The following is a 26,076-nucleotide window of genomic DNA, read 5'->3' on the forward strand; positions in this document are numbered from 1 at the left end:
CATACAGATTATCAAAGGGTAAATGTTCAATTCACAGCTGTGGGCCATTCTTCATTCTAGAAAAAATTTGGCACTTTGTGAGAAAAAAATAAAGTACAAAGTGAAAAGGTGTGGGTGTTCACTAAGACGATCGTTATTTCAGAATGCTGTCCAGGTCAAAGAGCACTCCTGTATAACAGTCATCCAAGTGAAGGAAGGAGAAATAAATATTACAATTAAAGTCTACCATGGAAAGAACACTTCATACTGAATAAAGAAGATTTGACAAGATCAAATTAATCTTTTATTTTAAATCCATTTATCTGGGTCTTTCCAACCCTAACCTGACACAGATGGCATGAAACCTGGGTGTCAGACTGAACATTGATACAAAACTTGAGTCACAGATTAAATCAGTAGTCAAATGTTTTCATCTGAGACAACTGACCAAAGTCAAGCCATGTTTGTCTCTGCATCATGTTGAGATTTTAATCCATGCTTTAATCACAACTCTCGAGTCGGGGGCTACTGTCAGCTGATGCAGCTGGTTCAAAACACAGCAGCTCTTATTTTAACTGGTACCAAAAAACATGACATTCACCCCAGTTTTGGTGACATGTCATTGATTCCCAGGTCACTTCCGGGTTGATTTTAAATGTCTTTAACCTGATTTTAAATGCCCGACGGTGCCTGCCTGACCCGCTGCAGCCGTACGGGCCCGCATGTTCTCTCGGGTCAGCCAATTGGTTGCTAATTGTCCTAAAGACAAAGAGGAAGCGGAGAGGCGCTCGGGCATTTTCAGTCATCACCCCAAAACTTTGGAACGAGCTGCCTCTCTACATCAGACAGGCTGACTCACTTCCTGTTTTTAAATCCTCTCTTAAAATTTAGTTATTCTGGTTTTTATCTGTATTTTAATTTGTGGCGTTATTTTGCCCTATGTTATTTAGCTTTTTTGCCATTTTGCTCCAGGCAGGCTGATCAACTCCTGTTAAAGTTACATTTAATCTTTTTATTTTATTGGGTTTTCACTCAGTTTCGAGATGTTGATTTTAATTTCCCACACTTTAATGAGTTTTTCTCTTTCTGTCTTATTCTTTAATTGATTTGTTGTAATTCATCTTATCTCTCTTGGTGTTCAGCTCCTTGGCCAAGTGCGTTGTTTTTTAAGTGCTTTCTAAATAAAATTCAGTCGAGTTGAGTTGAGACACAAAGTGAAAACTATTCATAATCTGTAAGATTAGAATTAGATTCGATTTTTTGTTTTACTGCTAAAATAAAATAAAGCAGCTTTTGGACATAAAATATATTAAGCCTGGACCAGAATAACAGGAACAGTAAAGTATAGAGCAGACTTAGAATCACTCATGATCTGAGGCATAAAACACCATCTATAAAACATCTGTGATGGCATGAACATGTGGGTTTCCGGAGGAACGGGGCTCGCTGCTGTTGATCCCTCAGAAGACGAAAGCAGTTGGACAAATTTACGTTTATAGTAAAATACTCTCTACTCAGGTGCAGCAAAATGTTTCAAAGCTGATTATATCGTGCTTTAAATTACGGATGGACAATGAAGTAAAACACAGACATTTGGGAGATATTGAAAGCAAAAATAAAAAATAAAATAAACGGGGTATCGGTTAAAAACAGCGGTCCCCAGGTGAAAGGAGTCAACACTTACTTGACCCCTGCAGAGAAGCTGACGACTGGGAAGAAGATCCCATCTGTGTTGAAATTCTCAAACATGCCTTGAACAGGCTGTCCGTTGATCCTGAAGGAGATGCTGGGTGCTCCCAGGTCCAGGCAGCAGCTCACCACGTCCTCTGAGGTCAGGATGTGCTGGTTCATGGATGCAACTGCCCGTGGGACACGGCCTGTTCGGGACAAACGTACGCTTGAGAGTGATGCAGGCACATCGCTCATCACTCAACCAAACACGCCAACACATTTACGCTCTGCTGCACCCACTCAGAGTCAGGAGATCCTCCCTGCAGGCTACTCATCGTGTTTAGACACCTGGTGATCTTCAATTTGCCAACTCAGACACACATATATTCCCTGAACGCTGAGCCCTCACCTGACCAGAGGTGGAGTCCATCAAAGCCATATGAATACAGGTCATCTCCGACTCCGTTGCCCCCCCAGCCCTCTCCTCCTCCGGGATAGGGTGCGTACCCTTTGCTGTTGGCCCAGCCCACTCTCAGGTGGGAGGGCTCGCTGGTCACAAAGTGGTCCACCTGATCGATCATCAGCTCGTAGTACCACTTCTTATACTGAGCTGAGCCCTCACTTACCCCGAGGAAGATGTTTGGTCTCATACTAGAAATAAAGTAACAATATGAAATCATGTAATATCCTCCTGAGCAAATAAGATCATGTCAGGTAAGATAATGTCAAGTATTTCATTTTCCAATAAAAACAAAACCAAAAGCTATGAAAATGTGTTTAGGACCATTTATTTGGGCGTTTCAATCACTTTTAACTCATAAACACACTTATAGGACAATCTTGTCACTTTGTTTGAGCAGCTTAAAGGGGACCTATTATGAAAAACAGGTTTTTTCTTGTTTTAACATATTATAAAGTGGTCTCCCCTCACCCTGCCAACACAAGGAAGATAAAATCCCATGAAAATCTGCCGTTCTGAATCTGCGCCCATGGTGACGTCACTATAGGCGCAGAGGTTCGGCCTCCGCTGCTGAAACCACGCCCACAACCAGCTCTCTGCGCCGGCTGGAGCTTCAGCCATTGTTCAGAAGCGCTGGCTGTTTGCACAGCGAAGGACAGTAGAAATGAGGTTTTGCATCGACATTCACCCTCATAAAAGCATCAGTGCCAGCAGTACGGACCCGGCAACTGCACACGAGTCAGCGGTAAGTGACGTTATTTTTTTAGGTTATTTATATTTGTCTATGAGTATGATCTTTGCATGGGTTAAGTATTTAGCTCAGCTCCGGAGTACCGGAGCTGCTCACGGACCGGACTGATGAGGAGCCCCGGCGGGTACCGTAATACATTTATTTCTGTTTATGGTTTTCAGATCTTCCAAGCAATGCACCTGAAGATGTTTAACGACACCTCCAGAAGACGCACGGTCCTTCCTTGAGCCAGCAATAGTGCATACATGTTATTTATATACAACTTATGTTTTATATTTTAACAATAAAGTTGCCATTTGTGAAAATTCAGTGTTGTGATTTCTTTACAGTTAACATGATTCATTTGTCTTGAGGAATTGGAGTAAAGAACTATGGTGTAACTGTTTAGAATTAAATTAAATCTTCCTGTGTGAAGACGATGTGACTTAAGGCTGATTTATGGTTCTGCGTTTCACCAACGCCTACGGCGTAGGGTACGCGTCGATTTAACGCAGAACCGTAATTCAGGCTTTAATAGTGTACGGAGCCGCTGCTCTTCTCCCCGGAGCGAGGCTTTGTTCCCTCCCCTGCTACACGTCATTCAAGCAGCCAACCAGCACAGAGCCTCATTATCATAACCTCCCCGCCTCTCAGGATCACTCACAGAAAAAGGGATTAGAAGCGGTAAAACTAGAGACATGGCCCACAGGCTGAATTTCTGTTTTATGTAGAATAAAAAAGCTTTAGATTGTTTTTAAGACATTCAAGGACTGTTTAAAATATACTAGGGCTGGGCGATATGGACCAAAAGTCATATCTCGATATTTTCTAGCTAAATGGCGATACTCGATATATATCTCGATATTTTTTCTGTGCCTTAATTGGGGTTTCCCCCAAAGCATTATAGCATAGCATCTCTGTTAGCTTCATTTTTTCTGACCCTTAAAAAAACAGTCAGTTTTATACAATGCCTCGTGCCAAATGTCACACAGGTACATTTATTAACAGAGGTCTGCACAATATCAAAATGTATAAAACAAATTAAATAAAAATAAACCGCCTGCATATATAGAATAAAAATGCTTCTTGAATAAAATAAAACAAATATCCCTTTCCTGCATAACAATTAAATTAAAATACACTGTGCAATTAATACAATGTAGACAGTAACAGGCAGACTTTTCCACTGAGGTTGACAGTTGTGCAAATAACAAAACATTTGTGCAAATCTCAAATAAAACATTCAAGTCAATTTGTCACAAAATAAGCTATATCAAAATCATTAAAAAAAAATGTAATTTTTTTTTTTTTTTTTAAATCGATATAAACGATATTGTCTCGTACCATATCATGTTTGAAAATATATCGATATATATTAAAATCTCGATATATCGCCCAGCCCTAAAATATACATTAAATGCCATAATAGGTCCCCTTTAAGTCTGCTGACTACTCATTCAGTGAGCTGTTGCGATCCAAAGGGAACTGTGACATCACAGACCCAAATCAAAGTGGAATTATCCAATTTCCCCAAGTTTTGAGCTCCGCCTAACCACATCGTGTTGCCTCTGGTATACATCAGAGGTGGTTAGTGATTGATTGCAAAAGAGACTACAGATGAAGTGGACTCAAGTGCTAAACTCCGCCCCCCCTAAAACAGGCTTCTGTGAATAGAAGTGCTGTTGTACTGTATCTCAGTGGTATTTTGAGCAAAGTATGTCGCAGGCATTTCATTAAGGCCTCAGTTAATCTTGTCAACTTGCTGATTAAACTGATATGAAATCAAAATGACTCAACACAACACAGTGTTTACAGAGCAGAAAGTAAACATCATTAATTTAAAACAGTTAAAGTATCTTGTGTGCAAACAATGACCTTGGTACAGTTAAGGGGTGAAAGAGTGAATTATTTTCATTACTCTTCTTTACACCATGTTTTTACTATACATTGATGATCTTAATGGTTTTAATAAATAATTATTGTGACTTATATGGTGTGCTAATCATAGGCAGGGACATTATAGAAAAGCAGTAAATTTGTGTAAAAAAAACATCGGACAATTATGATGTTGAAATTGGGCATTGTGGTTGTACAACTTTCTCACCTCTGGACGTCGTTGACCAGCTGCGTTTGTAACAGCAGATCTCTTTTGGGTAACAAGTGGTCACAGATCAGGTTCTGATTTGTCCGCACGGCAACGCCGTTACACACACACAACGAACAGAGTACGTCCAGGATCTGAAAGAGACAGCAAAGACATCAGGGAGGATAATAAGAACCAAGACCACTTCAGCGCCCCAGCAGCCGGTTACACATTGACTTGATTTCGCCCATTAAACGCTGGATATGAATCCATATTTTCCCTGAAATGACTAATTACTTGCGGGCCTAATCACTGTCCAGGTTTAATGAAACCGCTGCAAAATTATTCAGCGATGCTTATGAGGGCAAAACACATTCAATAATATTCTTTTGATATTTGCTTAACAAAACTGTAGAATTAAACAGCCTGGGAGGCTAATCCCTGGCTGACAGGTCACTTTGTCATCGAACCTTTCCTCCTGCGTTTGGTTCATGGACCAGACAAGCTGATTGGCTGTTCCTGGTCTGTTTGTTGCTCCACAGGTAAATTAAGATGTTTGAGTCACTCTACATGTTAAACTCTGGATATTTTTTTAAACCTTAACAAAGATGCAAAAGTGTGGAATATTAACTGTTCCTGATTTAATTTAATCAGTATTCACGATCGGGACTAAAATCAATCAAACCCCTGTGAACTCTCAGTCATGGTTGGAAGTTTCAAAGTTCAGTGGAAACATTTAACAGCTGAAAATGGCATAAAAATTCTCAGTGAAGTGGTTTGGAAATGAATTTGCATTCAATGAATCCTTTCGTTTAGTTTAATATGAGCAGAGCTCAGGATCAGTGGAAGCGGGACTAACATCTATAAAGCACTTTAATGAGATGTTGTGCTCCTTCCTGCTTGATTAGACATTATGAATAGTTCATTTGTGATGTTTCTGTCGGCAGATTTCATGCCAAGAGTTAGATAAGAGAATCAGTGCACCCGTCTGGCTTTATAAAGGTAATATGACACCAGAGACGGGAGCTAGTTATTCACCTTAGCAGAGACATCATATACGATGAAACAGCTAAAAAAGGCTCAGAATGAAATGAAATAACAAAAAACAACTGCTAGTTCATCTCAGTATCACAGGTAAATAAAAAAACATGTAAAAATGACTGTTAAGTGTTCAAACTGCTTCTTCCATTCTGTAAAAACGTAATTAGTTAATCACGTAGAATTGAGTCATCCTTATTTTAAGAGTCTTATTCTGCTAAAACACATATTTAGCTAAGCATACATGCTGAGCTCTAATCTTTTCCTTTATATATTTTCAGTTCAAATTAGGAGCTTCACTTATGTGGATTTCAGTTCTCTGTGAGAGGAAACACCATTCCCTTATCTCGGGTGTCAGGGATCATGGGCGGTAACTTTTTTGCTCCTTGTAAATATTTCTAAAGGTCGAGGTTAACACAGCACGTAGTCTTTAAAGCCTTTTTTATAGCTACGTATTAAACAATAATTGAAGACTGTTGGCTCCAGATCAAATCATGATTAATGTAGCCAACTGTCTGCTTAATAGAGAAAATTACTTTGAATGTTTGACTTTAAAAGGGTAAGGGGGACAATCGGGGGTGAAGGTATCCTGGAACGGCTTGCAGATAAGGTCCAGTGAAAGTCTTGGACAGAAGGCGGTAACAACAGTGCCGCTTTTCACCAGAAAGAAACCTCATCTCTTCTTAAGCTGCTTCTAAGTTGATCCAAATTATGTTTGAATCGCCTGATTCCATGTTGTGATCTGTCATTAGAAGTAGTTAAAGTCAGCATTTATATCTTAATCATGCACCCTAATTCACACAGTCCCAAAATACATGAACTTTTTCTCAAGACCAAGTGCACCAAGTACCTGCCCGAGACTCGTAAGAACCTGTTTTGGAGGCACATATGATATCAGAAAAAAAGTTTCCGCTAGCCTTTATCTTGGAAGCCATAAATTTGAAGTTAGAGGAACTACTTTCTGCCTCGATAACGCCTTAAAACTACATTCCTTAAAAGGAACCCTGGCTATTAAGACATGTAGGTCTTAAAAGATAAATGTTGGTATCAATTATAACAATGTGATATAAAAAACCTTGTTGATGTCTTCGTTTTTATAAAATTTGAAAATATAATTTAACTCGTAGGTCACCATTGTTGTTTACATTCTGGGTAGTGACGTCAGACGGTGGCTCCTGCTGGCCCTCTGGTCTGGTCTGTCATCAAACGGTGGACCCAGCACCAGCACAGAGGCCGGTTTTAGGGGGGGGCAGGGGTGGGCTATGCCCACCCAAACGTGCATCCTCCACCGGCGTCTCCATCCCGGCGGCGGCGAGAGCGGATGGCGGAGCGCTGCAGGCTGTAGAGCCACGGCTACGCCGGCTACGCAGGAGCCCACGCCGTAGCCTACGCCATCTATGGCGTAGGCTACGGCGTAGGCTACGGCGTAGACGGCGTAGACGGCGTATACGGGGTAGACGGCGTAGACGGCGTAGACGGCGTAGACGGCGTAGACGGCGTAGCCTACGCCGTCTACGCCGTTGATGACAGACCAGAGGCTGAGGGGACTGGCCCGGGACTTTGACGAAACGGGAGGCGCAGACTTCGCGTCAAATAGGCAAGAACATCTTTATTTTATTTAATGACGCCAGATCTGGCTGGGGTTTTTATTGTAGCATCGGCTATCTGCTAGTTGAAACGTGTGGTCTGTTAGTCTATCTGAGTTTTATGGTGTTTTTATAGTTCATGCTTCATGGTGCGGTACTTTTTTTTTGTTTTTTTATACTTTTTTGTAGGTGCGCCGTCACCTTAATGTTTAGCTGCGTTTTGATCTGTGTTTCTGGTGCGCCGTCACCTGTTTAGCTGTGTTTTCATCTGTTTCTGGGTGTCAAAACAGTGTACGGGGGTTAGCAGGAGCCACCGTCTGACGTCACTACCCAGAATGTAAACAACAATGGCGACCTACGAGTTAAATTATATTTTCAAATTTTATAAAAACGAAGACATCAACAAGGTTTTTTATATCACATTGTTATAATTGATACCAACATTTATCTTTTAAGACCTACATGTCTTAATAGCCAGGGTTCCTTTTAACACAAGAATAAGCTTGTAACCTTCTCCCCCAACATTACTTCCATTTGGTGATGGGTTACCTTGCCATTTCACGTCTTGCTGGTTACATCCTCAATAAAGTGATCAGGGCAAAAACATATCTATGAAATTCTACCATGATCACTTAGAGACGTACTTCAGCTGCAGCTGAATATGTCTCATAAGTACACCAGTACAGAGGAAAAACAGCTGTTGTCTACATTTAGACCTGAATCAACATAACATAGCATGCCTCTTTGGCAGGAAGCCCAACGTGCATGCACTCTCACTCATGTTAGCATGCGATCTTCCCCTACGCTGAAGCTTTAGTGGCACTCGTGTGAGTAAAGGTAACAACTAGAACAACTTTCAGATTATGAACAATATAAACGATTATCTTAAACTCGTGTCAATAAACACACTGCCATGAGCATGCTGGGAAATTACAACACCATTTACTGTTCATCTAGCTGCATTTTAAGATTTGTTTTCATAAAGACATTAAACAATTAAACAGAGATTCACTTTAATTACTAGGTTATATCCAATGTACATGTGGCTCAACATAATTAGAAACCAAATTAGAGCCCAGAGGTTCGTTTTACACCACAACCTTGTCCTGTATTAAGTCTCGACCACAGCGCCGCTACTTTACGCTCACCTTGTGGTTGCGTCCATGCTTGTAGAGCAGTGATATGATGGACTTTATGTGTCCTCTCTGGATGATATTCAGTGCCTCCGGGCTCTCAATTAGAATGCAGTGCAGAACTTCCAGGATGCCTGAACGGTTGCGAAATTCATCAATTAGTTAACACCAGCAGAAGAGAAAGACACGGCAGAGGACACTCATCAAAGAGGCATCCGGTCCACAAGGAGCAACAGGGAACTGAGTGCTGCCGGTGTGTTCTTAAATATACATAGAAAAAAGCAGGACAAGCTGTGCAGGAACCTACAAATTCCCATGAAAGGGAAACGGATCTTAAAGCGCTTCACTTCAAAAAGAAAAAGAGAAAGGCGCAGCATGTGTGAGACCTTGGCATGTACCTGATGAAGACTCCAGCCTCTCCAGCTTGCTCACCAGCCAGTCCAAGTTGTTGGAGAACTGGGTGCAGTTGTTCCGGTTCCCTCGGATTAGCGCCGCTGCAGTTCACGAGAAAAGAGTCCACGAGTCAAACTTTACACAAAACCATAGAGACCATGGATGGATCTGTTGCACGGCGTTACCTAACATGACACCTTACATAACACCGAGACAAAGTCACCCAGAGGTGAACACCTGAGATTAATGCCAAGCTTCTTTGACGCTCTCACACATATTAACTCTTAAATGTGCCTAAGATAAAAGGAGATGGACACGCGGACAAACTCCAGCTAAAAACGAAGAAAGACAGGGTCATCTAATGTGTAAAGTAGCTGAAGAAAGGAGGGAGATGTCCCAAATCCATTTAATGCTGCGCTGCACCAGGTGTGTGGAGGAGGGATCAGGGGAACAGAGACGTGGCTGGACCGCTAATTTGAAACCAGAAGGTGAATTCAGTGTAAACAAGAGCATGAAGGACATTCTTAAAGGACAAACGGGGCTTCATTCAGGCGTTATGAGACATCATGTCTCAGAAAAGCATCTTTTACATGACAGTCGGTGAATGGATGCTCAAGACAAACATTGTGCTAATCAGATCAAAGAGCAAAATATGCAGACAGGGAGGAAGAGGGAATATACATATATATGTATATATAGCCAGCTCATTTTAGTGAGGTCTGTCTGTGTCTGAGAGAGCGTGCGGTGGCAGTACAAGAGGTTAAAGTGGATTTTAGACAGTAGGGCTGACGGCAATGGGCCGTAGGGAATATAAAGAACGCGGCAGGCAAATGTAAACGGATTACAGGGCGGACAGGGAGGAAAATTGGAATTCAACGAATGAATTGTGCCAATAACAGACCGAGAGGATTTTATGTGCATATTTGCGCAGGGGCGTGAGACAACTGCTGGTTTTGGGCCGATGCCCTCGCCGGAATCAAATCACAAAAATTGGAGGGGCTTTTGTATGCAGGGGGCCACAGGCCCCCCAAATCTTTCCTCAAACAATAAAAGCACGTTTGTAAGCCGTATGTGAGCGTTACAGGTGGGCATTCATTCATTTGGTTCATTTGGAGTTCATACATGAATCTGACTTCTTGGGCGATCCACCATCCTGAAGCAGCTGTTTCTGAATATAACTCTCATAGTGCTTGACAAAGGTTTCCTAAAGCAATCCTTCACCAACTGTTATTGATGCAGTGTTGTGTGTAGGCCTGTGTTGAAAAAAATCGATTTCCTAATTCTAAATCGATTCTCATATTAATTCCTAAAAATCGATTCATATGGGGGGGGGGGTTCTTTTTTTTTCTTTTATTTATTTATGTTGTTTTTTTTTTCATCATTACATTACAACTTTTGGTTATTTTTTTGTTTATCCCCAAAAAAGGAATGTTTTGTTGGACACGAGAATAACTGGTGCCATGTTTTTGCCTTTAAATATGTTTAAAGGTATGAAAACATTAAAGTGTTAGGTTATAATTGCATAAATTGTCTATATTGCATTACTTTATATACTGTCTTGGGGTTACATTTGCAAAAAATGCTAAAAACCAAATGCTCAAGAATTAAAAACCAAAATAGACCGAAAATGGAAAACGGAATGTGGGAAAAAATAAAACCGATTTCATCCGTCTCCGTTTGCTGCCCTGAATCTGTTTGGTAACTGTGACCCACATGATGTTTCTGAAAGCAGTTCTATCAGCATTCTGGGAGCTGATTGGTCCTTACAGCATCATTAGCTGCCAATACTTGCTGTTTAATCTCAATATAATACTAGTAGTAATATTTTGCATAACTACAGACATATAATTCATGCAACAGCTCAAAAAACAGTTTTAATAACACTAAGCCAAATCAATATTGGAATCAAATCAAATCTTGATAATCGATTCTGAATCTTAAGAATCGGAATCGAATCGATTCTTGAATCTTGAATCGATCCCCAGCCCTAGTTGTGTGAGGGGGAGGAGCTCACAGGTGTGCAGTTTAGGCATGTGTCCTACCCTCTCGAGCCACTATCACACCTTGAGAGGTAATAATACCCGTAAATGACTGTCTCTCAGACAGATTGCAACAGAGTTAGTATAAATCTTTGTGCATCTGTGTTTGTGTGTGTAGATGTGTGTGTCCTATTACCCAGAAGCTCATACAGGAGGTTGAGAATGTCTTTCCAGGTTGCTCCGGCCTCCAGCCCAGCGCACTCCCCGAAGTGAGCCGCGCTGTTGTACACGTTGAGACGGTCGATACAGTTGGACACAAGAGTCAGCATTCCCTGAGGAAGCACAGCAACGCAGCACATGAACGTGACTCTAGCAAACAAGTGGAGAAAAGTCTTTGCACTCAGCGCGTACAATTATCAACCACTGGACTTGGACACAGAGAGGAGGAGGACGGGCATCTCTGCTACCATCAACTTTGAGCTTGTTGATCTATTTCAGGTTAAATATGTGCTGAAACTGAAGCACTGAACCTGTTGCAGGTTCTTTAATCTCATTTTTGAAGCAGCGGCATAGGAAGACATCAAAAGCATTCAGGGAGGATGTGATCTTCATGTCCATCCGGGTACGTCACAGTCGGACTAACCAAAGAGGTTCTCACAGACGAGCGAGTGATAACTTCACTTTCTTCTTATCTGACTTAAATCCAACTGAGAATTTGCACCTCATTCTCAAAGGGGGGAGGAAGCACACCTGAATGAACATCGGGTAGAAAACTTTGGCTGCTGCTTCAGCAAAAGTCAGTCACGGCCCGGTCAAGGAAATCACTGACTCGGGAGGAAGTTACAAAAAAAGAAACCAATGCTTTTGAAATACCGGAGCATTTTTAGTTGTCAATTCATTTTGCCTATTTGTTCAACTTGTGTTTTAAAAAAAAAAGGAAACTGCTTTATAATTATGCAGGGTAAAATATTGTGACTTTTCATCTTAATGACAAACTCTCATTAGTATAACAGCTTCACTGGTTCAAATCTTTCCCCATCTTTCAATTAGCTGACTGTCCTGAATGCAGCTCTGTCCTGTCCCATTCGGTGGCCATGTCACGGTGATTTATCCAACAGAGAAATATCTACAGTGATCAGATATGCAAAATGGAGGCTGTTAAAAGACAAAATGGAAATTGCAGGTGATTTATAATACCAAGGAAAATCATGAGTCAGCTGTGTACAGTGACAAATTGACCTTCTGAATGTAATCCACTCAGGATGGGCCTATTACTGTATATTCAAACAGGGTAAAAGACAAATATGACAATACAATATAAGAACATTGCCTTTATTTATTGCATTTACCTAACTTTTGGTAGTACGGTCACGTTGTAGTCTGTGTGTCAGAAGGGTAATTTGGACGGCTGACATCACAGGGCCACTTACTACGCCAGCTGACATATCATTGTTGATGAAAGCGATTTCAGCCCTGGAGGCATAGCAGGAAGGCCCGGTGCACTCAGGCCGCCTCGGGGAAAACTTATAACAGCAAAACTGCTGACACTTCCGCGTGCAGCGCTTCCAGATACTGGATGGCAATGAAACACGCCACTGAGAATCAATTGCTTTGGCCTCTCTCACACGTTTGTCTGCCTCTGCTGTCGGCCCCGCTTGCACATGCAGTCGTTTACTAAATGTTTGTAACGTTTTGCAGCACAGAGAAACGACTGGACCCTCTGTGATGTGGAGCCTCACTTCTTGTTTGAAGAGGTTCTGCCTGTTCTTGAGTGAGCGCAGCTTGATCTGCCTCTCTTCGTGCTCCAGCTCGGCGTCGGGGAGCTGGAAATAGGTGATGAGGTCGTTGAGGGTTTGGAGCACCTCCTCGACGGGCAGGGCGATCATCGCCCGGTTCTTGACGCTCAGGCAGTCGAGGTCTCTGCGATGAGGGAACAGAGACAAAGACACGCTAAACATTTAATTTCATTTCATTTATTCCATTCATGGTATATATTCTTAATAATGTTGTACAAAATTCCATGAAGTACACATTATTACCATGAAAGAAAAGGAGCAGGAAGAAGAAAACTTATGATACCTGCCCCTCTCTGTTAATACAATTACGTTGACTTACTGAACACCAATCTATCTATACACATATTTATAACAAGAAAACAAACAAAAATACCACTTTTCTATCTATTTTTTTCTCTTTCTCCTTCTTCTTTTTTGTAGGCACTTATCTTTTCTTGTTTAAACATTTTCTTAAGCTGATACAAACTTGTGCAACTTTTCAGTTTCTTGCTTTGTCCATGCCATAATTTTACACCTGTAACAGAAATACACATTTGTTTTATGTTTCGCCTTGCAAAAGTATGTTTGAAATCAAGTTTAAATCTGTTGTCCTCATCCTCCAATCTGAACAAATTTTGTAACTGTTCTGGTAACGATCTATTTTTTGCTTTAAACATTATTTTCAAAGTTTGAAGTTCAACTATATCCGCCATTTTCAACAAACCTGCCGAAATAAATAATCTGTTTGATGGACATGGACATTCAGACAACACATCCCACTGAGGCTTGTGTACCTTTAAAAGTCTCCCATTCATAAAGACGCCCGGCACGCTGAACAGACTTGAGGAGAAGTGGTGATGACTAACATTGTGTTTGGCCCACAAGTTAATTCATGCTGAAATACCGATTTCCGCTGGCGTGCTAAAAATAGTTTGTGCCGTATGCGTGGGAGGGAGGGGGAGGGAGGGGGAGCGGGGGGATGTGTGTCACAGCCACAGGGGAGGTCTGACAGCCTCTCACATGTCACCACACTGAGCGCCCCTGAGCTCCACCCAGGGGACATTGGGCCCTCTGATAACAAGTAAAGGTGTCATCCACTTACGTGTGCCACGTCGCTTTTTCATAGCTGGCCGTGCGTAGCTGTGCTGCAGACGCCTGGTCCACTGCGCGAGCCGTCGAGGGCTTTGGAGCCCCACTCAGTAAAAACTCACAGGCCCAGAGCGTGACTCTCTATTTGTCCCACCAACAATACACAACTGGGTTGACTGTGCAAGTGTCTCGGGGGGGTGGGTTGTGAGACATCAATATTTTGGCTTCTGTGATGAGTTGATGATGTGGTGGCATGTGGGACTGGGTTTTATCGTCTTTATTAGTCATGTTCCACCATAATTTGCTTATGTAACTTTTTCTGATGACAGCACATTTCGCAGATTACACTGACGGAGCGTGTCCAGACAAATGTGGACGATAATTTGGCTTAATTGGCCAATTTCTACACTCATGTGTGTGTGTGTGTGTGTGTGTGTGTGTGTGTGTGTGTGTGTGTGTGTGTGTGTGTGTGTGTGTGTGTGTGTGTGTGTGTGTGTGTGTGACAGTTATAAAACAGTAACTCTGAAAAACAATAAGTGAAACTGTTACTGTGAAAATACTTGGCAAAAAAAAGAAGTGTTTTTGTATGACTGTCTGGCTAAATGTAATTTGTTTGATCCGTGATAGTTTCCAGTAAAAGGGAAAGGGAAACAAACCATCATAATGTATTTCTTTATAAGGGATGTTGTCTTCCTTATTACCCATTTGGCATTGTTTTTATAATGTCTCCTTTTTCAAGGAGACATTTCTTTTTTTCCTTTTTCACCGAACGTGTCTCGATTGATCTGCCTGAGTCACGCCGGGGAAACGTGTTGCCTCTGCTCGTCAACATGTCAACTCGTAGCACTAGTAACTAACAGATGAGTAACTACTGAATGTAGAACCTTTAAATAAATGGGGTTCATATGGATGTGAAAGGGAAGCAGAAGGTCCTGGATCAATTTTCTGGTAGGAGTGTCTTTGACAGAACCCGGCTCTAGTACAGTTTATTAACTGATTAACAGATTATATCTTCTATCATTCAGAATTACACCTGAACCACTTTGTTGTATTTAGATTTTTAAGTAAAGTTCTTCAGAGTGAGCACCAGCGTCCTACAATGTACTGGCAGATTTTGTTTCAGAGTGGATATATATATAAAAAAAGGAAAATAAATAAGAGTAATAACCATATAAAATAGAAGAAGCTCTAGAATGAGAGTACTATTTGTCTCCTCCAGAACTACGTTATGTTTGGAGTCACTGAGTCAGGCGGTTCAGAAGCAAAACAAGCGACAGACTTGTTGTGTCAAATACCCAACCTGAAGCTAACTTCCCTATGTTTATTCTGCTTTTCCAAAACCAATCCAGCTAGTACTTTGAACAACAAAACACAGTCCCCCATGAATTGTCATCGTTGGGGTTTTCCATTACTGTCAGTTGAGGTGAACGCCAGCACCGGTCGTCCTGACTCACACAGTTCTCCAGTTCTGTGGGGGTTTTGGCAGGTGGATGTTTTGCAGTAGATGTGGATTCCCTCGTGGTTGCGTACCTGATGAATCGGTTAAAGAGCAGCGTGGTATTGCGGATGATCCGTGCAGCGCGGGACTCTTCATGTTGACAGCGTTGGAGGGTCAAGCCGTCATCCATGTGACCCTCAGAATGTAGACACGCCTTGAAAATGGGAAAAAAACATATGGCACAGAGTGAAATTGGGGAAGGAGAAAAAGGAAGGATTTCATACAGAGACAACCCTATTCACGCTACAAGTTCGTTCTGCCACTGTAGCACCTTTACTCCACCCGTGTGTGGCTGTGTGACTGACGCAGCGGCAGAACGGTGAAACAGTTCATCCCACGGCTGTTACGCCTGTGTGGGAGGCAACATCAGAGGGGTAATGGGGTAGAAGGAGTGCTGCTTGAACTGGCACTGGCCTCAAAAAGGTGGACAGGTAAAAGGAGCTATTTATTCATTTGGTCTCTTTATGTTTGTGATTTGCATCCGTATGATTCGTGCCCCCCTCTGCTGCCACTCACTCGTCTCTTGAGGGGACCCAGCCGAGCCGATTTGACGTCAGGTGCCTGGTAGGAGAGCCACAGGCCCGTGGGAACGTGCATGATGAAGCAGACCGAGTCCCCGTATTTAATCTCCGCCACTCCCATCCCCTCAATGTCTCGCTTGGGGCTCTGCTCCAGCTTCTCCTGCACGGGGGAGGACAGAAATAGGAAAGATGTCATGAAAAAACAGCAGCATGCAAGTTTATTCTTTTTTTTTTTTGCAAGTTTATTCTTAATCAAACCTCCAAGCAAACTTCAGCTGCGTATGCAGTTTACGGCTCCACCCATCCGTGAGTGGCCTGTATTTTTCCTGCTGTTAGGGTCCCATAGTGGCCACGAGGACGCCAGTGACAAATGACCTCAATTATATTGTAATATGCAAGCATTAAATACACTTTTTGAGGGTCACTAATTGGCTCCCAATCAATGCTCATATCTGGAAAGCCATTATGCCAATTACAGCGAAATGGTCAGTTCAGTTGCAATCGACAATTTCAATGCAATTAACCTCTTATTTTCCTGCCTAATGTCTGTTGGTGGTTCCTTTCTAAAGGTTTAGAGGAGATTTTTGTATTTAATGAGGAACCCTGTGGCTGATCCCATATTACACGGATCAATCTGAGGCATAGTGATGATTCTAGTGTGTGCATCTGGGTGTTTTTGTGCGCGGCGTCCTTGCCTTTGATACCCTGAAGCAGAAGGCTGTGGCGACGGTGTCGGACCTCTCCCGGTCCTGCAGAACCAGCCCCCTGTCCTCAGTCAGGGCCAAGTAGTGGCCCGTGGTCAGGTGTCGTAGTCGGAAGGGCTGGCCCCAGCGGATGTGACTTCCACTCCAGCTGTCAAGTTAAAACACCCTCACATTCAAATTAAACATGCAGTCAAACAATCTGAAAGAGACAAATGCACTTGCTTATTTGTTGGATCTAAACATCGCTGCCAGCTGTTAATTATCCGCTTCAAACGTGACTGAAACACAAGGCAAAAAGGTTGTGCGATGCGCTGTGTTTCTGTCCAGGAAGTTTGCAACAAAACCGATGCGACAAGCATCGTGTGCGACAATGAACATCAAGCAGAAGGACGGAATGTAAATGATGGAAGATGACAAATTGCATTAAGTCTTCAGCGGGAAGAAGAAGAAATGTACAAATTGGTGTAGGGAGAAAAAAGGCATCAGGAAAGTACAGATGGTGAGATGAGAAAACATCAGAGTGATGAAAAATATTGAAAACAAATGGAAATTGGACTGTTAGACAGGAAGAAAAGGTCATTTGAAGTGCATCCCACCTGATTCGGAGAGGCTCCAGCCTCCACAAGGACCTCGCCTTGGCACCTGCTTTACCCGTCTCATAGTTGACTATCCTGTGGAGACCAGAGAAGCGCGAGTGGGTGGTCTGTCTGTGGATGCTTTAACTGTCTAGGCACCACTTTCACTGTCAAGGTCATTCATCCTCGCTTAAAAGAATAGCACCTCTTACTGCCGCTTCCATTTGTCACATTGATGTTCACTGACAAGATGTTCGATTCAAACACAAAAACCCACACTAACACGCGGGCTGTATCCACTCTGCCGACCACCGCATCACATCCTTCAAAAAAAACAGACGTGGGCTCTGATAACCCGCAGCTACACTGTCTGTCAGTGATATGGGTGACTGGGTCTGAAGATAAAAGAAAACACTCATCATCCCGCCATGGCAGCCTGGAGCATGTTTGATCTGTCCCAGAAAAATATGAGAACTCCAAAAAGAAAACTCCTTCTGCTGAATTTCAAGGACAACGGCAGGAGAAGAGCCAAAGCTAAAATTAATATCAAATGCCGCCCCCATGTTTCCCATGCTCTGTTCTAAAAATAGATAGTGCGTGTGTGTGTGTAAATGTGTGCGTCCAAGTGGAAGAAGCACATCTCCTGGCACCTGGCTGAATGTGTAGGGGGTGGGTGGCCGCGGTTTTGACCCACTTCAAGACCCGTGTACCATTTTCATTCAGCATAACGTATCAGTGTTGACACCCTGGGGCTATACTGGAGCTAAAAATAGCATCTGCTGCCATTTTGGCTCCCTGGATATCCGAGCGTTACACTGGTCGGAGACATTTCTGATGAGGAACAACAGTTAAGTGAAAGCTCTCTGATGTGCTGTGCGTGTACTGCTGCCCAACACTGCTGCACGTGTGTTGCAGTCTGCAGTCTGCAGTCTGCAGTCTGCAGTCTGCAGCTGCGTTTCGCACCTCTGCTGCTCTTCACTCTGGTCTGATCCCGGGATGGTCACCACCTCGTCGTGACCGTGGAACAAGCGCATCACATGACCACCCAACAGGTAACCTATTGGAGGGGAAAACAAAAAAACAAAACAAAAAACGCAATATTTTGAAAATGATGAATCAGAAGAAGACCGGATATTAAACAATGCTGCATTTCCGATAACCATCTTGATCTGGAAGCTTAATTTATACGAAATCGGTCGCCTCTACCTTCTTCTACATTGCTGCCTGAGCAGATGGGATGGACGTTCCACAGAGTCTGCATGAAGGAAGCATCCACCTGTATGTTGCCATTGGAGATGGATAAGTGCTGCAGGGAAGAACACGTGCCACTTAGTTATCTGTGCCACAGGAGAGTGACTTGACAGTACTGTGAAAAGTCTTAGGCACCCATAATCTTGTTTTATTACAGTTTTAATGACAGAAATGTCAGTCAGTTTTAAGATAGAAACATGGCTCTCTCTCTTGAACCTAAATATTTTGGAGTCCTTGTGGATTACAGTCCAAACATCTTTATGAGATAGTCTTCTTCAGAGGAGACATTTCATGAATGAGGTCAGATATTCAGAACAAAATGACTCTGCAAGTAAAAGTCAGTAGCATTTCAGAACCAAGCACGAATTTGAATGTGTTTCGACATGTCTGAAAATGTTGAAATTGTGGAAGGTAAGAACGAAACCTAGTCCTGGCTCAGACCTTAGACCTAGGAACGAATGAAGATATCACTTGTCGAAATCAGACTTTACAACATGAATGCATTTTGGTCATTTTTACAGTAAGCAAATGGTTTAAAAAACACATTTAAAAAAATTTTGGACAGTTCTTTTTTTACCAAAAACAGCTGAAAGGACAGTTGCTTCCAACTTAAAGCAACTTAAAGATTTACGTTGGAAGCTACATCAAGAGTAATACGTTTGTGGTTCAACATGCTTTAATTACGGTAAGCTACGATTAAGGGAAGGACTGTTGTTATTCCTTGAATGTTTGTGAGTTTCTTTAAATGCTGACTATCTCCCAGATTGTGCACTTACTTTTACTGTCTTGAGTGCATACAAGCATTTATACTCAGGGCTGCACATAAGTGGGCCGCCAGAGCGCATGCGCCGTCAAAATCCACAGTGCGCTGTCAATCTTGTGCTGCGAAGCGCTTTTGCGTACCAACAGCTGGGGCTCATATTATTGGTTGTAGCCAGACCAGAATACTAATATTAAAAAATCTATTGGGAGAGCTTTTCCCCAGAACTGCCACTCAAAGTTGGTACTGGCCAATCACAGCGCGTCCTTACTCCCCCTCCATACTCGTTGCGGCGGTGGGTGGGGAGGAAGAAAGGTAAGGATCAGCTTTACTGAACAAACCCTGACACGTCTCGTCAAAATGTCCAAGAAGCAAGCGCCATTAAGTAATTATTTTGGCGTTCCACCACCACCAACTACAAAGAGACGCCAAACTGAACCACTACCCGTGGATAGAAACAGAAAACGTGTGTTCGCCGAGAAGTGGCTGCAAGATGTTACGCGGCGACGCGTACCGTACGTTCGCGGTCCCGCGTATCCTACCCCGTAAGCTCTGCGTTGGTGCAACGCGGAACCATAAATCAGCCAGCGTCTTTCACTGCATGCAGCAGCAGCGTGCAGCACCAGCGAGACGTTGCTCTCTGATTATGGCTCACAGTTTATGAAAACCCCAAATAAAAAATAAATTAGAGAAAATATTTTATGAAATCAATAAACAATTCCATCATCAAAATTATAACAAATAAAAGGTTCAACATATCTTGCTTTGCATGTAATAAGACTAGGTAATATATTAGTTTCACCTTTTAAGTTGAATTATTGAAATAGATTAACTTTTACACCATATTCTAGTTGAATTATTGAAATAAATTAACTTTTACACCATATTCTAGTTGAATTATTGAAATAAGTTAACTTTTACACCATATTCTAGTTGAATTATTGAAATAAGTTAACTTTTACACCATATTCTATTTGAATTATTGAAATAAATTAACTTTTACACCATATTCTAGTTGAATTATGGAAATAAATTAACTTTGTAAAGGACCATATTGAGCCATTCATCTTTATAAGTGAATAAATATCGTTTTGCCTATAACTTATTCCTGCATCCCTCTTTTATCGATCCGGCGAGACGGGTCACCGCGTTTTTGGAGGCCCAAGTCACATATCCAGGGGCTCCTCTGAGCACCAGACCAAAATAATTATGTGCAGCCCTGTTTATACTGACACTTCTTCTTTCAGCCACGATCAAAGCAAGCCGACGACTCTTTTATATCAGATACTTGGCCTCCATGATTCTGCCTCCGAGCAGGAAAGCGGTGAAAAGTTAAACCACTAGCGATCTTTTCCCCACGTCTGTTATGTGTGGAGCTGCTGCACCCCACAACACAGCAACGGGTTACCATGGTTTATAGAATAACGGAAAGTAACGATTACAAGTACCGGTAGGCTAAGACAAAATGAAGAGGGAGCACGTCTGTACACAGTGCGCAGTGGTCCGAAGAGCAGCCAAGGTAGCTTCCAACATGGCGGCCCCGCCAGGTGATGACATCAAGACGACCAAGCCCTATGCAACACATTCTCCCGTTCACTCTGAATACGTCACCTTGTGCTTTGCTCTAATTGATTGCAGCGCTAACCAAGTGCCTGCAAAGGCAGTGTGATGAGCAACCCTGGGATGTGGAGACCCTATGGATCGTTTCCAGACCCTACATCTTCCTAGATGTGATCTATCGGGCTTCCCATCACAGGAAGACTGGGTTATTATTTTTGGAGTTTATGATCAACAAACATGAAGTCTAATCGTGACGGTAATATGGCTATCGTCTAGTGCTGTCAAGAAATTGAGAGATAATTAAATAAGATAAATGTATTAACAATGCACATATATATGCCGACAAAAGAGAAAATTGAGAGATTAATTCATTAAGATCTGTAATTAATAAATCGAATTAAACTCTTTTTTAATGTCACCTAAAATTGCTAAGAAAAGCCCTCAAATTGAGGAGTTTTCCTTTAAATTCATTAAATTATTGTGGCAGATCAAACGATTGGTATATAACAACAAAAAAGTGGCTTTATAAAGTTATTTTTTAATTTATTTAACAGACTTGAAGATGCCGTCCTCCTAGCCATTTACATACACTTGGCAAGAACATTCGCCAGCCCCTCGGTCGCAGACGTGCGCATGCGCGGGCTGCTTTCCTCGAGTCTAGTTTGGGGAAGAGCGTTGCTGTGGCAACATCGTTGCTGCGACCGGGTGCTTTGCGTTTATGTGGTAGCGAAATTTGAGCTGGTAAGCAAATTCCTTTCCACAAAGAACACATTTCACTCTACCTTTATCAATGGTTCCGTCGGGGCGTTTTAGAAACGTAAATTCCCCGTTCACTGGACCGACAACTTTCACATGCTCCTCCATTTTCCCGTCCCTTCTCCGCTATTCATCCCCCCCGCCCCCACCAGCGTCTGCTAACCACGCCCACACACAGTGACAGCCAATCAACGTCCACTTCAAGGTGTGACTGACAGTTGTTTCCGCCCCTAATAACTCATACAGAAGCTCACCTCACAAACACAGATTTCAAAATAAAGGCAACTTGCAAACAGAAAAAGTAAAGATAGAGATTAAAAAATAACATAACGTGCTAAATGTCTGTCTGTCTGTCTGAATGAATGAATGAATGAATTAATTTTATTTTTGTGTCATGTCCGAAGACCCATCCCTTACAGGATTATAAGACACAAGAAACAGAAAATCATCAATACACAATATCACACGTACTTAATTGGGAGCTGAACAATGTACACCGGAAAAACATAATAAATAAATCAAAACCAGAATGGATATTTTTACATATATGTTACTTTTCTTCGCCTATCCCACGCTTTCTCCAAATAGTCAGCAAGTGCAAATACTTTATGATCAAAAATCCATTTGAGTCTCTCAGCATTGCTTACCCACATCAAATCCAAATTCTTACACCTATCAAATAATTTTTGACTCAGCTCATGATACAGAGGACAATAAAATAAAAAAATGGAACTCATTTTCAATGTCATTAAAGAGAAAGTTCGGTTTTTTACAACCTGGACGTTATTTCTGGCATTTTTTTATGGTTGTATACTCACCCAGAGGTGTTTGGTGTCATTTGGAGTCCTTCGGAAGATATTAGGAGTTTTTTGCGAGCCTCTTCTCCAAATAACGGTAGTGAACGGGGGCACTCGCGGGACACAGACGTTGCAGCGTCTAAATAACACATGATTGTCGCAAAACTCTTCATTTCTTTTATGAATCACTAGATCTGCTTCCAGGACCTGTTGTAACATTGTGGCGCTGTCTGTGTAATAAATAAAATAAATAAATCCGTTTGTAAACAAGACCTCTGAACTCATGACGTCATCTCTGTGCGCGCACTCTGTCCTCCGTTCAGTGAGCTCTTCAGCCGTAAACTCCGGCTCAAAACGGTAAGGACGTCCATCATATTCAAAGTCATCGTCCACAACCTCAGAATTTGACAAATATTCAGACATGTTTCAAATAACTATCAGTAAACTAACAGTAGCGAACTCCAGCTGTACACGGAGCTGTGTCTGGGATGCGCGCACAGAGATGACGTCATGAGTTCAGAGGTCTTGTTTACAAACGGATTTGTTTAATACACAGACAGCGCCACAATGTTACAACAGGTCCTGAAAGCAGATCTAGTGATTCATAAAAGAAATGAAGAGTTTCGCGGCAATCATGTGTTATTTAGACGCTGCATCGTCTGTGTCCCGCGAGTGCCCTATGCGCTACCGTTATATGGAGAAGAGGCTCGCAAAAAACTCCTAATATCTTCCGAAGGACTCCAAATGACACCAAACACCTCTGGGTGAGTATAGGACCATAAAAAATGCCAGAAATAAGGTCCAGGTTGTAAAAAACCGAACTTTCCCTTTAATGTCACAGTAAGGACAAATCCGCTCTTCTTCTGGGACCCCTCGATAACGTCCCGTCTCAAGGTGCAAAGGCAAGATTCCACAACGGATTTGGGCACATAGTGATCGTTGTATTTTAGATAACGAGGCACAAACATACTTTTCACAGCTATAACAACTTATTATCATACTAAATAGTCTATAATTAATTAATCGCAATTAACGCCCTAATTTGACACCCCTACTATCGTAATTTCCGGTACTTTTCCACTGAGACAGGCTCATTCACACATCCGGTGCAGGTAAGTACTGTATAGCCTACTCTACAATACACTGTTTGAGTGTACTCATGAAAGTGTGGCATTGTCTTGTGTCTCATTTCTGCCTGGTTGTTTTGTTGTCATTTATTTAGCCTTGCTCCATGTGCTCCTTCCTTGATGGGTTTTCTTTATTTTTTGGAATATCCTTCCTTTAAATATACTCCTGATCCCCTGTATTTTAAGGTTAATCACCTCCAAACCCTAACATATGAAGACTGAAAAATAAACATGGTTGATCATTTGAACTTTGGCCGAACAACACGACTTCACACAGGATTATATAAAGAACCAGCAGGCAAAATGAACCCTTCACAGGTTGATATTGTCAGTGTGACACAGTTGAATCAACAAGAAAAGTGATGATGAGGAGCTCAGCTGGAATCTGAGACCGAGTAACTGCTGATCCAGAAGAACACTTTATTATTGAGTGTTGAGGGATGCGTGAAACTGATCGGCAGACGCCCTCGAGTCGTCAGAGATTTCTTCGTATCAGGAGCTGTAAGCGCCAGAAATGTGTTGCTGCTGTGTTTAACTCAGTGTTCAAAACAGATAATGTCATGGCAGCTGCATCCTGGTCATCCCTGCTCCCCGGAGTGTCTCTGCATCCCTCAGGTGCCTCACGCCCCCACGTTCTACCTTATGGGTGACAGATAGGACGGACTACCAGACTGACATAAAGGACCGCGAGGCAACAGAGGTCATCCGTCCGTGCCCCTGCCACAGTAGGGGAGTAAACGCTGCCACCAAATTCAACCCTTACAGGGGGCATGTTTGCAGTATTAACATAACACTATATTTTGATGCTAAACTCATGACAAGGTTGGACAAAATGTTTTTAAAAAGTAATTTCAGAGGTGCACTAACAACAGTCTTTATCTACGGGGGAGGAACAGAGGACGCATGGTGACCTAAGATCAGGCGCTGGCAGTAGTCTAAAATAGTAGTAGTTTCCAGTGCAGATTCAATTTTGTTGAATGTAATTGCAAGTCATCTTGCAGTCATGCAGGAAGAAAAAGTTGCTGCTTTTAATGCTGAGCCTCCTGCTGGAGAGAGGTCAAGGGAAGAACGCAGCATGTGGTAACATGAATTTGTCTCATCAGGGGGAAGCAGAGTATTCTGCTACCTAGACTTCTGCATTATACACACACATACACACACACACACAAAGCTAGAGGAGCTTCAAGGATCAAAGAGTAAACAGCATACTTACGAGGTATCGCTCTGAGGACACACTGACGAGAATGAGGTCATCGCCGATGCGAACTTTCTCCCCCTCCGATCGCTGTTTTGATGCGGGGTGGATCGTCCACCAACAGGGCTCACCTGCAATCATGAACACACACAAACACTCGCACATGTCGGCTGAGTTTTCTGTTGTCATGCATTACACCGCAATCGTTCCAGATGGTGCATTCAGGACTGTTAGAAAATTGAATGTGGAACGCTGGACTCATTGGCAGCCGCTGAGCGCGTCAAGTGTCGTGAAGTGCTCGGATTTCCTCTTCTGATGAACTGATGATGAACCGGAATATGAAAAGTCTTCAAGAATCAAGAAGCTTTTGATGATTACATTGATCCGGAGGACTGAGAATCTACACGACAATGATCCAGTATCACCGCTGATCACATCTGGATGCACAAGGCAACAATAAGGGGACTCCTCATTTCCTCCAATGCACGGTTTGGATTGAATAAGAGCAGCAAGACAAAAAGTTAGTCCAATTATCAGGATAACACAACAAGACTATCAATTATGTTGCCCTGATGTAATCATTACTGACAATGGAGGCACATTGAGCGTCTACAGGGCTCCACGGGGAATATCAACCGAGATGTAGAAAAGAAACACAGGGAGATTCAGTTGTGAGCAAATGAAGTGCAGAGAGAAAGATAAAGATGCTGCTTGGAGACAGCGAAGAGAGTGAAACAACCAAACTGAGACAGAACAAAGACGGGGAGAGAGATAGCAGGAAATAAAAGATGGAAAGGGTGGAGATAAAAGGAAACCGTTTCACAGCTCTTTTCTTTTTTTTTACCTGTTGAATCCTCCTGCAGGCCGACATCAAAGGACAGCTTATCCGTTTGTGACCTCGATGTCTTCAAACAGGCCAGGTACTGTGGTCGACACACACACATTTATGCACAAGAGACATAAGCGCTCATAAACTGTCTTTGTCAGGTGACCTTCTCGTGTCAGAAATTTCAGCGACTCGTTTCCGTTGCATGCAATTTCTCACCATAGAGCTAAAAGAATGCCGCAGGAGGATGGCGTGTCCATAGAGCAGCGTCTTGTGTCCACCGCTCTGCGCTGCCTGTAGAGGAAAATTCACAAAAACACACACAAAAAAAGCAGGCAAACACGTCAGCACAAGTTTCTCACACGACAGCCCCAACGGTCATCGTTCAGTTGCTGCAAACTCCACCCGACCTCTGACACTGAATGTTGACCTGACCGAAGGCCTCCGTGTCGACGATGATGACCTCAACTAAGGGGGTGCGCATCTCCTGGGGATGGCCTGTCACCTCATCTCGCCAATGAAGACATGCAGTCTAATTTTCCACAAGAAGATGGTTTTGCCGGCTCTTGTATCCATAAGCAAACCGGATA

General features: G+C 42.5%; 1 protein-coding gene across 9 annotated transcripts in view; it reads right to left on the minus strand.

The window, feature by feature from the left end:
• Nucleotides 1-26,076, minus strand: part of LOC133462280 (ryanodine receptor 3-like) — a 139,807-nt gene that overhangs the window by 79,870 nt on the left and 33,861 nt on the right. For all 9 annotated transcript variants that reach the window (XM_061743443.1, XM_061743445.1, XM_061743441.1 and 6 more), the window contains 16 exons: nt 25,706-25,780; nt 25,505-25,583; nt 24,679-24,791; nt 18,421-18,520; nt 18,178-18,271; nt 17,236-17,310; nt 16,631-16,787; nt 15,931-16,095; nt 15,447-15,568; nt 12,792-12,972; nt 11,249-11,384; nt 9,079-9,174; nt 8,696-8,814; nt 4,945-5,078; nt 2,060-2,301; nt 1,664-1,856 (listed from right to left, as the gene is read on the minus strand). In XM_061743443.1, the coding sequence (XP_061599427.1) occupies nt 1,664-1,856; nt 2,060-2,301; nt 4,945-5,078; nt 8,696-8,814; nt 9,079-9,174; nt 11,249-11,384; nt 12,792-12,972; nt 15,447-15,568; nt 15,931-16,095; nt 16,631-16,787; nt 17,236-17,310; nt 18,178-18,271; nt 18,421-18,520; nt 24,679-24,791; nt 25,505-25,583; nt 25,706-25,780 (2,081 nt within the window). The remainder of the gene's footprint in view (nt 1-1,663; nt 1,857-2,059; nt 2,302-4,944; nt 5,079-8,695; nt 8,815-9,078; nt 9,175-11,248; nt 11,385-12,791; nt 12,973-15,446; nt 15,569-15,930; nt 16,096-16,630; nt 16,788-17,235; nt 17,311-18,177; nt 18,272-18,420; nt 18,521-24,678; nt 24,792-25,504; nt 25,584-25,705; nt 25,781-26,076) is intronic.

The sequence above is a fragment of the Cololabis saira genome, chromosome 16, assembly GCF_033807715.1.
Source record: "Cololabis saira isolate AMF1-May2022 chromosome 16, fColSai1.1, whole genome shotgun sequence".
NCBI classification, from domain to species: Eukaryota; Metazoa; Chordata; class Actinopteri; order Beloniformes; family Belonidae; genus Cololabis; species Cololabis saira.